Source organism: Leptosomus discolor, chromosome 2 (genome assembly GCF_034619465.1).
Source record: "Leptosomus discolor isolate bLepDis1 chromosome 2, bLepDis1.hap2, whole genome shotgun sequence".
Lineage (NCBI taxonomy): Eukaryota > Metazoa > Chordata > Aves > Leptosomiformes > Leptosomidae > Leptosomus > Leptosomus discolor.
Genome location: NC_141392.1, coordinates 6,254,058 through 6,266,398, shown reverse-complemented (window position 1 = coordinate 6,266,398; position 12,341 = coordinate 6,254,058). Strand labels below are relative to the sequence as shown.

The following is a 12,341-nucleotide window of genomic DNA, read 5'->3' as shown; positions in this document are numbered from 1 at the left end:
TGGCATACAAACACAATTCAAGAGCATAAAGCATGTGTTAATGCAAGAAGCGGTGCTACCTTTTGGATTCAGCTTGTATCTACACCAGTACGTGGTGCTCTGTCTGCACCTGCTTCATCCCTTTTTGGGGTAGGGTTGTAATACAATTGTTTCTCAGCATACCTCATCTTTGGCCTGTATATCATCCCAGTTGTGTTTTCTAATAACAAAATCATCAATTTTGGCAGTGGGTGCAGCTTCTTTTCTTTTTTTTCCTTCTTTTTTTCCCTTTTCTTTCTGCTTCTCCTGAGAGCGCATTAATTTTTGGAACAATCATGCGATTCAGTTGATTAAGTTATTTAATTTAGGAAAGGACAAGAACAAAACCTGCATTTTCCAAGAACTGCTGTAAGGCGGCACGAGATATGTTTACAAAACAGTGTTGGTCAGTTATTGAGACTCTCCGCTTCAAACAGATGGGAGCACCCTCGCCCCCTGCTTTGGGAAGTACCATCTGTTTTGTGTAACTCTTGTGACCTCTTATGCATGTACTGATACAGTTGCATGCATTTCAGCGTGCGTATCTTGGACTTTCTTGTCAGAAATTTGGCTGCTATACCATTAGAATCAAAATAGTGAAATATTGAGGTACCACACCCTGACAGATGCAGAGTTCTGATAGATGTCCAAGACATGCCTGGTTGTAATGTGTTTCTTGTTAAGTAAGCTGACAATTGTGAATTGTATCAAATTGAACAAAAAAGTCTAGCTTCTTTTTCAGAAGAACTGCGTTTTACCTACCTCCCTTTGTCATAAACAGGATTATTTCAGTTATTAAACTCCCAGCACCTTCTTGGGGCGATGGGACCATGATGGAGATGAGAATTAGGCCCAATATATGCATATGTGCCGGGTTTGCTTAACTTTAAGAAGCTCCAGCAGGAATAATGGTGAAATACCAATATGTTAATTCATAGTTCTGAAGTAAAAAACTAGAAAATATGAAGAAATGTGGCCATGTGAATTTACCTTTGTATACACACTGAATGCTTCCTAGCTTTGCTGCTTCCCATTTATTATTATCTCTTTTTTTTTTTTGTCTACAGTAACTGTCCTTAGCTTGTAGATACATAGAAGTTCAAGGAGTTAGTAGGCAGTAGTAGGAAAGGAAACAATAAAGCAAGAAGCACCAAAAGAGAAAGACAGCATCCAGTTATTTACTTTGTATTACAATACAGACTGCCCTTATATCAGTTCCCTTTGAAAGTTTGTGTTTAGCAAGAATTATTATTCAGGGCAATGCGTCAGAAGAGCTAGCGGCCATTTCCTCAAGAACCAAGCCTTAATTTTTAAAATATTTGAAATACTGCACTTGAGTGTGGAGAAGCCACAATTATTTTCTGTTTGAGTACTGGAGTTTTGATGTCCCTCTGGCTTCTGCCGCAGCAGTGGGTGCCGAGAGGCAGGTCAGCAGCGAGAAGGCTCCTCAGGGCTTTGCCAGGAGCTGAAGGGAGGGTGGGTGGGTGGAGAGAGAAGGCAGTGGTTGCCCCCAGGTTACATCTCTCCAGCCTCTGATTTTACCTGTAAATTTAGAGGAATGGCCTAACTTTGCTGCTGTGACTGCTGGTTTTCTGTCCAGGTAGCTGAAGTAGCCTGACCCTTTGGTTCAATCCTTTTCCCTTGTATTCAGTGGAGAATACAGTTTACCTCAGCTCAAGCTACTGATCTTCGATTTTTATCGACTTTGAGTGTCAGACTTAAATACCAATGAGAGATCAAAATCACAGCATGCAAAGTTATTGCTATTCCAGTTTACCAAATGACTTAATTAAGAGGAGACGGGCAATTAAAGAGCTACTGTATAAAATAACAGCCCCCTGAAAAGAAAGCAGGAACTAAGAATGAGCTGTGTCCCAGGATGTTTGTACAGACAAAACTCACACCCCAGAGGGCAAAAAATGTAGCTTGGCTCTCAGGATCTGCACTTGATCGTTGTTGCAGGAAGTGGAGGAAACTGTGTTACATGGAATGATCAAAATTCAGAGTGTCTGTATTGTTATTCTGAAGAATTATTATTCCTTGCTTGCCAAAGAAATGGCTGTTTAATCTGTCTTTCTGGACATCCATCTTCTTACTGTGAATGGCTACAAGTCACCAAGAGATAGAGGGGGAGAAAACATTGACTTACATCATAACCGAGCACACATTAAAACGATTAAGGTCCAAAGAGTAAAGAAGGGTTGGCATTATTTCATAAAGAATTTATTGCAAGAGCTGTTTTCTTAACTTTGTTATTAGAAGATTTGACACTTTGGAAGGACAAGGCATGGCTTATTAACAGGCAATGGTGCAAAACAATCTTAATGATCTTTTCGAGTGTTTTCTAAAGGAGACAAAACATTTCAATTTTGAGCTGATATGTGCCGCCACTGCAGTCTTTAGAGCACCCAACATGGAGACCCTGTACTTGAAGCAAAGTGACCCAAAGTGGCCGAATTTCCTTTGTAAATGCCCTGCTGTCTTTATATACTGAACTTGGGAGTAAGGGTGCTGTAGAGGGCGTCATCACAGAGCAGCCCAAAGCCTTAAGAGGAGGAGGAGCTCTTTTTGTGTTCCCAGGGGTGGGGGGGTTCACCTGCTGGATCTTGCTCTGTTGGTAACCTCACTGACTGCGATGGAGACAAGCCTGTGTGAGAGCATGGCCTCCAGTCTTTGACCGTCTGCTGATTTCAGAGACCCATTTCAGTATGGATTGGCTTTTTCCCTCCTTTTTTGTCTTGCAGCTGTTTCATCTTAAATATTTCATTAGTTCTAGCTACTGTTTTAATTGGCAGAATTAGCCAAAAAAAAAAAAAAAAACCCACAGCCAAAATGCATTGTGGAAGGCTGCTCACTTATAGCCATTTTTAAAATGATGGCAATATGTTTACTTTATGATCCCTATAAACGCTCACAATCATTTATTTACCAGCCAATACAGTTTTAAATTTTGATTACTTTACTCTGGAAATAAAGATGTCTAATTGAGCGAGCTTTCATGGAGAGCCTGGAGATACACAAGAGAAGAAAGGTGGCGGGGGAGGTTTTGGTGGGCGCTTGCAGACCTCTCGCATGGCTCCGTTTGGTGAAGATTTCTGCACCTTTATGACGTGCCGATCTCTTTTCAGGGGTTGGAGAACCTACAACGTATGGAAGGGTGGGCTGTTTATTTTCCCTGTGTTGTTTTTATGCACTGAAATATTGTAGTGAAAATAGCTGGGTGGGGTGTAATGAATGTTTTCAAAGACCTTCCTTTGAAAGAGGCTTTTTTCCAGTCCTTGGTGGTCACCACCCATTTTACTGTGCTGTGTGTGCCTCTCTCATTGTTACTACCCACAAAGGCCCCTTGTGTGAACCTGTCAGCAAATGTGCTAGCATGACGAGATAAAATGTTGTGGGATATTGGTCCAAGCCTGCTGAAGCGCCAGAGTTTTCGGTGTGCATGGCCCAAGGCGTAACACAGCGTTAGATCATAAAAGTTGGTATTTGTCAACAATCTTCGGTGACTCTCTCAACTGTTTACGGTTGAGTGGGTTTGAGGCTGAAGCATAGGTACGCATACCACTGATAGCAAAGTCATGTGATGGCGATGTTTGTCCCTTAGGCTTGAAATAAAGCTTAATTGAAAAATTGTCCTCTTTTACCTGCAGTTGCACCATCTTGATAAATAATGCCGGCTGTGGTTTGGTATGGGCGGGGATGTGGTCAGCGCCCCATCTGAAAAATGAGTCTGTTTTTGAGTTTAACTTCTAGGGGCCTCCACAGCCTGCGAATTGCACTTCGTTCACCTTTAGCTTTAACCCACTGGTGAAGAGATAAAGCACATCCTTTGGTATGTGTTTTTTAGAGTAGGTAAATAGTTGGGTTATCTGAAAACAGATCTTAGCAATACCTGCTGAGCTTCTGAGCAACAATATGTATGGACCTCTAGATTAGCTGTCAAAACTGACTGATTACTACAAGCAATGCCACAAGATAAGAATCTGTAATCTCTCAAACACAAATCACTGGTAGAGATCTTGGGTTGTGCGTTGTCATAACCTTATCCCCGCTGCTGCAGTGCAATTCCAGCTCTAGCTGTGCTGCAGGGGACTCCTCAATGTGTAAGTGGAAACTATGAAGAAAAGTGGAGTGGTACATTTATCAACCACGAAAAATTCGCCGATTGGAAAGCACGTTCAGTTTTTGCCAATGTTGAAGCATTCTTTTCTGTTGTATTGTTTAGTGGGTTTGGTGGTGGGCTTTTTTAGCCTGCAGGTTACCTCTGAACCTTGCTGTATCTTGGCTGGTATTGAAGAGTTGATTGCCACAGGGAAGGAATCCATGATTCTGTATCTTGATGGAGCAGAGCAGTGCAAAACCAGTCTGGGGAGGGAAGACTCGAGTTTAGATGACTTTGTGCTCCTCTGTTTGAGATTTGACTGTATACTGGGCTGCTTGTTTCTCTCCAAATTTCCTTATTATTTGAGAAAACAGAGGAGTTGTTTCACTGATGTGTTCTAAGTGTGGGCTGCAGCAGCTTTACAAGGGTGATCAGAGCTGTCCTGACCCTTTCTATGACGAGCACGGGGCTTGCTGAGTGTGCAGTGACTTGGAGCAGGAAACTGCTCTCTGCCTGGAAACTTAAGTCTTTGCCATCTATTCCCTAACCCATGCAGGGAATGGGTTGAAAAGGCAAAAAGGCAGTGCCTCTATTTGCTCTAACTGCGGATCAAACAGCAGCCTGGCATCTTCTCTGCACGCCGTGGGCCTTGTGCAGTTCCACGGAGCTGTGCCTTGCCCCAGGAGCAACGTGCTTGGCACGTCCTCTGAGGTACCAGGCTCGTGCTGGTGTGGTGACTGCAGAATGGGCTGCACTCACAGCACTGTAAAATAATCCAGGACCATATTAATGGCTGCTGAAATCCTAATACTTATCTTTCTGGTTCAAGGTACTCATAAAACTAGAGGAAAAAATGGTAGAACATAAATCCTGTAGACGTTGTTTTGCTTACTATGATTAAATTTATCAGACTCTGGTGACATACTGTGAACCTAAATGCTTTAAACCCATCTAAGTGCTCCTGCAGCCTCAGTAAGGTTTTCAACATTGAACTTTCAAAGCACTATTTAGTTGCTGTGACACTTCAGTATTCACAAGGATAATTTAAATTGCAGGTGCAAAGTGTTTTTCTTTTAGTAGCTGCATTAAACACAGCTAGTGTATAAAAAAAGGTACTAGTGGTATAAGCATTTTAAAACTGCATAGGTGTGATGCTTTTTGTCTCGGCACAACCTTTTTTTCAGAAATAAATGCCAGGAATATTCATGAAAATAAATAAAATAAAATCCAGTACAGCTTAATTATTAAGACTAAAGGTACGATCAGAGCTTCAGACATTGGGGAAGTTACAGTCTTACATATGGTTTTAAAGTTCACATGGACTTTAACCTGTCTAAAGAGCTGATGTGTTCCCCATTCAAGAAAACATCTTCCTGGCTGTGTTAGTCAGCTGTGGTGAGCCTAGGGGAACCATAACTATGCTCAAAGGCACCAGAAGTTCAGTATTTGCTTAGGCCTCATCTCTTGATACTCTAGTCATACTTAGCCAAGTAGGGGCCTATCATTGTGCCAAGCATCCTTTGAAAAGGCCTAAGGAGGATGGAAAGGATTTCCTCACCCTTAACATGAACCCTTCCCTCGTCTGTCCCTGAGACACTAATATTTCTCGTTATCCTGACTCCCATCTAGGCTTTGGGTTTAAACCTGGAGGAAAGAGTTGCATCATATATTGATATGGCAGTAGGTGCCAAGCGTTACTGAACTAGCAGTGATTTATTATTTAGTGGGTAAGTACAGCACCACAAGAAGTCCCCCAATCAAACCAAGGAGTCGGTGGTGAGTTACTGTAAGTTAGGGCAGCGTTAAAGGAAGGGTGGAAGGTATTTCATTTCCTTGTTTTTGTAATAGCCCTTTCTATGAGTAGCTTTTCTTGTTACCTTCGAACTCTCGTTTCCTCTATTAACGATTTCTCCATTTTGGTGTCATTTGTATTTGTTTTGTCTGTGTACTGGGTACCATAACCCAATGTGCAACCGCCATGAGCATTCCATATATTTTCAAGCCTTTTTTTTTTTTCTTCTCCATCCAAGAATAACTCTGCGTCCTACCCCTTCCTATTACTCTTGCTGGTGTGCTGAACATGGGCATCTGGTGTCTTCTCAGACTTAAGAAATAATTATTTTCGCTGGAAGGAGGTATAAGGAGGGATCTGTATGGCCCTGTGTATGGGTTTCATTCATAGCTTTCGTAGTTTGGCCCAAGTTCCTGGTGAGCAACTAAATTGCTGTTTGTAGCACTTCTTATTTACTGATGGTCACTTTTATTACTTTAATGTAGGGGGCTTTCAAAAGCACGGCATGCCATCCAGAATAAACTGCTTGTCAGGTAGAAGGGTTACAAATACTTTCTAAAGGAATTTTAAGTCTGAGTAAGCATGACTGCTGGCTGCTGGGTGTCTGTGCAAGCGCATCTCAGGGGCCGTCAAGCGCCGTGGTTCTGAGATAGCTATGGAGTGCCTCACCATCAGTGAAACTTCTTTTTAGATATTATCCTGGTTCAGATCATCTAGGGATTTGCCAAGCAGAAGGTAAAGCAAAATATAAACACTCAGCAAAAAATGGATTTGCTAGTTTGAAATAAATCTTTGTAGTTATCTAAGATAGTACTACCTGTTAAAATATTTTTATTGAGTTTTTACAGGCTTGAATTGGAAACTCTTTTCTATGCTAAGCATCTGATCTTTTTTTTTTTCATTTATGTGGGCTGTAAAATATTTTCTTATCTTTACCTCCTTAGTATATTTTTCTTGTTCTGCAAGTTAGCATTTGAAGCTTTAATTCTAAACCATTCGAAATGAGCATTTACTACAGAAATTTCATGTGACAGCTTAATTAACTGTGGATTCTTGACCTTTAAAGTGCTGGAGCTAGAAACATTTAATAACCAGCCATTGGATATAAAGTAATATGCTTGTTGTTTTACTGGCTTGCATACATGGCAGTTTGAAGCAAAGTCCAAGGGTCACCAAAATCATGAAGTAACCTCAAGTGAGTCAATCTGAACTATGTATTATAAAGCGTTGTACGAGAGTCTGTGACACAGTATGTATGTATGAGTGAAGGCTACCAGGTTACATATAAGGTATTTTTATGCAAGGTGCGGATTACAATTTCTCGAAAAGCTTCTGTGATCGGGAGCCTACAAGTGTAATTCAGCGCAATTACTGTGCTGCTAGTCTTAAACAAGCAAGTGTGTGCGTACACAACCAACGTATCGACTCACATGGACTTGTTGAGAGCAGCGAAACCCTGAGCAGAAGATTGTTATCTTGGCAAGTCCCCTCCGTCAGCTTAAAGGAGGCCACCGATGTCCCTGACAGAAGAGAGGATCGATGAAGCTGACCACCCGGCACGGTTGTCAGCTGGGTGGGTACCAAGGGCTTTGAGGGGGTAACTGTGCGCAGGAAGGACCAGGGAGATACATGGGTGGAGGTGGTGGGCAGGGATTACTGGTGGAGATGACGTACTGGTAGGATTGAGACTGCAGAGAGCGAGTATGGTCGCAGTCAGTGGAAACGAGACTGAAACCTCAGGTCAGTCCCTGTCTGCTGAGCCGAGGAGGGTTGTGTGGGTGCCTAACCCTACTTCAGACCAGGGTGTAATGCTGTGAGCCTGCGTGTAAGCTGCCGTGGGGGGGGGGGTGTCTGTTTGCCCCAGTCTTTGTGGGGCTGATCCCCGCTGAGTCTGAGTCACAGGTACCTTCTGTGGGTCCCCAGGCAGGGCAGTGGCAGCAGTGCAGCCCCCAGCCTGGGCTGGCTACCCCAGCATTTCTCCTGGCTACCGGAGTTGGAAGCTGTCACAGGAGCGAGCGCCAGGAAGGCAATCCCTAAACTGACATGATAGATAGTTCTGCAAGTATTTTAAGCCAGATCGGTTACGTGGGGCTTCAGGTTTTGCCAATAAGTTGCCACGCCTGGAGTTTCCAGTCCTGCAGCAAGAGAGGCTTCAGAAAGCCAGATTATGATCTTCACCCCAGGTGTGCAAGACCTTCATCTGCAGGCATTCCCGCCGATTTCAGTGAAGCTGTGTCGCAAGGGGCTGTTGGGGGATGAGCAAAGGGATAGGAATCTGGCTCCCGGGATCTATGCAGGGCATTCCTACACCCCTTTGGATGCTTCCGGCGGGTGGGATTGCATGCTTTGTTCCTATGAGTGGGTGTACCCTTGGGATTGGGTGCTTGTTTGGGTTCTTGGGAGAAGCATGGAGAGCTTTTGCTCCTGAAAACTTCACCTGAGAGGGCAAATACTTGCCAGTTGTTTTTCATCTGTGCTCACATGCGTCGGCCCATAAATTCTATTTTCAGAGCACAAACTAAACACACCAGGATGGAGTGGGAAATCATGTAAACCGCTGTCTGGGGGGTACAGTGCCATACTTGTGTTCTGTGGTGGGGAGCTGCCTGCACCGCCTTAACTCTTCCGTTCCTTATGGCTTGCACACGTGTAAGCGCTGCAGCCCCGGAGTGTCATCATCCAGCAGCCCTGGGAGAGTCCTTGCTGGGAAGCAGTGCCTTCCTTTTCCTTCTCCTTGAGCCTCACAACCACCTTCTGTGTAGCTGAGTCCTGGATGGAGTCCCCAGGCCCACTCCTCAGCTGTGTCTCTCTTCCAGCAGAGATTTGAGCTTTTCCATTCCTTTATTTTTTTATCGGGAACACTCATGCTGTGATTCCAACGTGAGGGTGTGTGAGTGGTCACGTGGGGTTTTATCCTGCCGGATGCTGGGAATCCCGAAGGAATGAGCGTTGGGGTGGTCCCAGGAGGCTTCCCCTGCAGTACCTCCAGGCCCTGCCACCCGTGTATGGGTGGCTTTCTCCTCTCTCTCCCCTCTGTGTTTTTAAAAATCCGACACAGGTTTGGGTGAGTGAGGTTTATGCTTCTGCTTGCGTCACTTTGTCCAAGCAGTGACGCACACGCGTGCTCTTTTTCTGACACAGAAGTGGGTGGTTTATGTGCTGGGAGAGAATGATTCATAAATTAGCTGGAGCCTGGGCCTTTTCTCTGTTGCCCTGATGATGTGTGAAGAGGATTCGGGTTGGCTTTTCTTCCTGGCCCTCAAAAGGGCAGGTTGTGAGTGATTATGTTTTCACTCTCTAGCTATGGGTAGTCCAGCCTTGCCTGGGGTACAATGCTAATTACAGGCATAAAATGGGGGTAACAGCAGAGAGATTTAATGGCCCGCTGTCTGCAAACAAAAACTGAAAATGCTGCTTTTTGCAGAATTCTGTCACTGGACTGCAGTTCTTGGAGGTTTTTGCAACCAGGACAAGTAAGGACAGGATGACAGTCTTTGGCACGGGTGTCCCTGGGAGGTGCAGCCAGCAAGATGCCTGTGTGCGGCGGGTGGGGGGGGGGGAAGCTGTGGGGGGGTGTTTTGGGCTTTAGGGTGCTTGTGCTGGGCTGGCTACAATCACAACGCAAGATGAGGGTGGGCTGAGGGAGGGAGGAAAATTGAGGCGCAGGAAGCTACAGGGGGAAATGCTTAACAAGCAAATTGTTTGTTTATTTTAAATAATAATGGATGAGCAAGAAAGCCTTTCGAAAGCAACACGGCAGGCTGATTCCTCCCCTCGTTTTCTGGTGTGAGAAAGCTCTCATGCAGTGTGTAATGAACGATGAGGTCTCTACAGAGAAACCGAGCACGACAGTCAGAAGCAGTGTTGAGGGAAAGCATCTGCGGCACAGAGAAAAAAATTGTTCTCTGCTCATAGCATTGGTTATTAGAAACCTTGAGCAACCCATGGTTAATGAAACCAGCTTGTCTCATTAGCCACACTTGAAAATTATATTTACAGAGGTTAGCAAAACTAAATATTTTTCTTTGTGGCCGCAGTGGCGTCATGAGAGACCCTGTCTTATACAACCCCTTTTTACTGCACGAATTGCGACATGGCTTTGGCCTTGGTTCCCAAAGTTTCATGTTTAAACGAGGAGGGATTGGATCTTGTTTTGCCCATGTTGGATCTAATGTGAAAATTGTGGGCTCTAGATTTAGAGCAGAGCTCAAGTGTTTATGGTTCAAGTTAATTTTTCCAAGCTGCAACTGGAAATTCTCACAAATATTGCCGTGTAGTTTTTATTCTGTTCAGTTTTGGTTTGTTTCTACTCTTTTTTTTTTTTTTTTTTTTTTTGTTGTTGGTTGAAATAGAAACTGAGAAGATTTGTTCCCAGTGTGGCATCTTTATAGGCACAGGCATAGGCATGTTCTTCTTTAGAGAGCAAGACATACCTTTGGAAAAAGCATCAGTGTAAGTAGTTTCACGTGGCTCTCCTGTTCCCAGTACCTATCCTGGGAGGACATAGGGCATTCTTTGTTGTACCTTCTTGGACACCTGTACGAAAGGACTTGTTTTTACATAGATGTAGTATGATTCTTACTTGGCAAGGATAAAAGTAAAGAGTTAGTGTCACTTCGTGAATATCTGATCCTTTAGATTCAAACTTGGGAGGGTCGGTGTTTGCTCCAGCAATACCCCTGAAGTCATTATCAAAGTTGGATCCTGCTGTTATGTGTGTAGGTCTCATCCTTTGCATACCTCCTGTAACAGATGCCATGTTAGAAGATATTCACCTCGGGCAAAATAATTGTGAAAGAGGTTTGCCGAGGGCTGATCGTGGATCTTGTGAAGATACCGTAAGCATTTATGAGGCCCCTTGCCCTGTTAGCACACCCACTGGTGAGCACCTATCGGATCCCTAAAGCGTATGCCCAGAGTCACGTGTTTTGCAGCACAAGGGCCCTACTGATGTGTTGTGAGAATATTTCTGCTTTGGGTGATGATGCTGAATGCCCAGCCTTGCCTGGGCCCCAGCAAACACCTTACTGTGACTTTACCCTTAGCATTTAACAAACATCCTGGCTATTTTTCCTTCGTGGCTATTTTTCCTTCTTTCTAATTTACGAAGCCACCTGTGGTTTCCATGCTAGAAGCTTTTGCAGGCAGTCCAGCTCTTCTAGAAATGGTCATCTTCTTTAGAATAAGTTGCTATGTATTAATACTTTTTTTCTATTTTATGCAGTTTTATATGAGACCAGCCATGACTGGAGCAGTTTCTAGGATTAACTGATGTGATTAATATTTGTTTCCCTCGTCATCTTCACACAAGAGAATATATTTCTTGAAATATCCTATTTTTGTAAGAGGTGTTTTTTTTTTCTGGTTGATCCATTTTTAGTTTATAGGCTCATTATTTTATACTGATGTTGGAAAAAGCAGGTTATACGATGCTTCATTTTTAGGCGGCCTTGCAATTGGAGAGCTGGCACTGGTGATTCTAGAAATGAATGTGCAGCCACAACAGCAAAAGCAGTGGGGCTGATATTCTCCACGCCCTGTTCTGTGCTCATCCAGGCTTGTGCTGTTTGCACTGCTACAGTATTACAGGAGTCTGCCTGAAAAGAAATATATTCTGTGTTGGTGTGACTAAGGCGCAAAACATCAACTCCTGCAAGTGAAGGGAACTTGTAGTATCAGCAGAGCTGCATGGGGTTGAAATAGCTGATGGTTTTGAATGGATTCCGGTTATTCATGTTCAGAAATAAGAATTGCACTTTATAAAAGAACCGTAGAGTCAGTGAAGTTCCCTCTTAAACTGTCCTGTGCCAGATCCATTATACATATAGCCCCATGTTTAACACTAAATTTAACATGCAATATGTCCCTCAGTGGCTTAATTTTGCATACTTCCTTCATAAAATGCTTTCCTCTTCGTTATGGAGGGCTACGAAGATGGTCAGAGGGTTGGAACACCTTTCCTATGAGGACAGGCTGAGAGAGTTGGGCTTGTTCAGCCTGGAGAAGAGAAGGCTCTGGGGAAACCTTATAGCGATCTTCCAGTACCTGCAGGGGGCCTACAAGAAGGCTGGGGAGGGACTTTTTACAAGGGCCTGCAGCGATAGGACGAGGGGGAATGGTTGGAAGCTGGGAGAGGGCAGGTTCAGACTAGATACAAGGAAGAAGTTCTTCACCCTGAGGATGGTGAGACACTGGCACAGGCTGCCCAGAGAAGCTGTGGGTGCCCCCTCCCTGGCAGTGATCAAGACCAGGTTGGATGGGGCTTGGAGCAACCTGGTCTAGTGGGAGGTGTCCCTGCCCATGTCAGGAGGATTGGAACTAGATGATCTTTGAGGTCCTTTCCAACCCAACCGTTCTATGATTCTGTGATTTCCTGCTCTTCTGTTCTTTGTGGAGTTTGAAGGAGGCTGGCCCTGTTAGTCATGTTAT

General features: G+C 44.1%; 1 protein-coding gene across 2 annotated transcripts in view; it reads left to right on the top strand.

The window, feature by feature from the left end:
- Positions 1 to 12,341, top strand: part of EPAS1 (endothelial PAS domain protein 1) — a 79,558-nt gene that overhangs the window by 30,311 nt on the left and 36,906 nt on the right. Inside the window, exon 1 of one of the 2 annotated variants that reach the window (XM_086461858.1) lies at positions 7,427 to 7,485. The exons of the other annotated variant lie outside the window; for it this stretch is intronic. Coding sequence (XP_086317984.1) covers positions 7,427 to 7,485 — 59 coding nt within the window. Of the gene's footprint in view, positions 1 to 7,426; positions 7,486 to 12,341 lie in introns of those variants that run through there. 2 annotated transcript variants of the gene reach the window in all.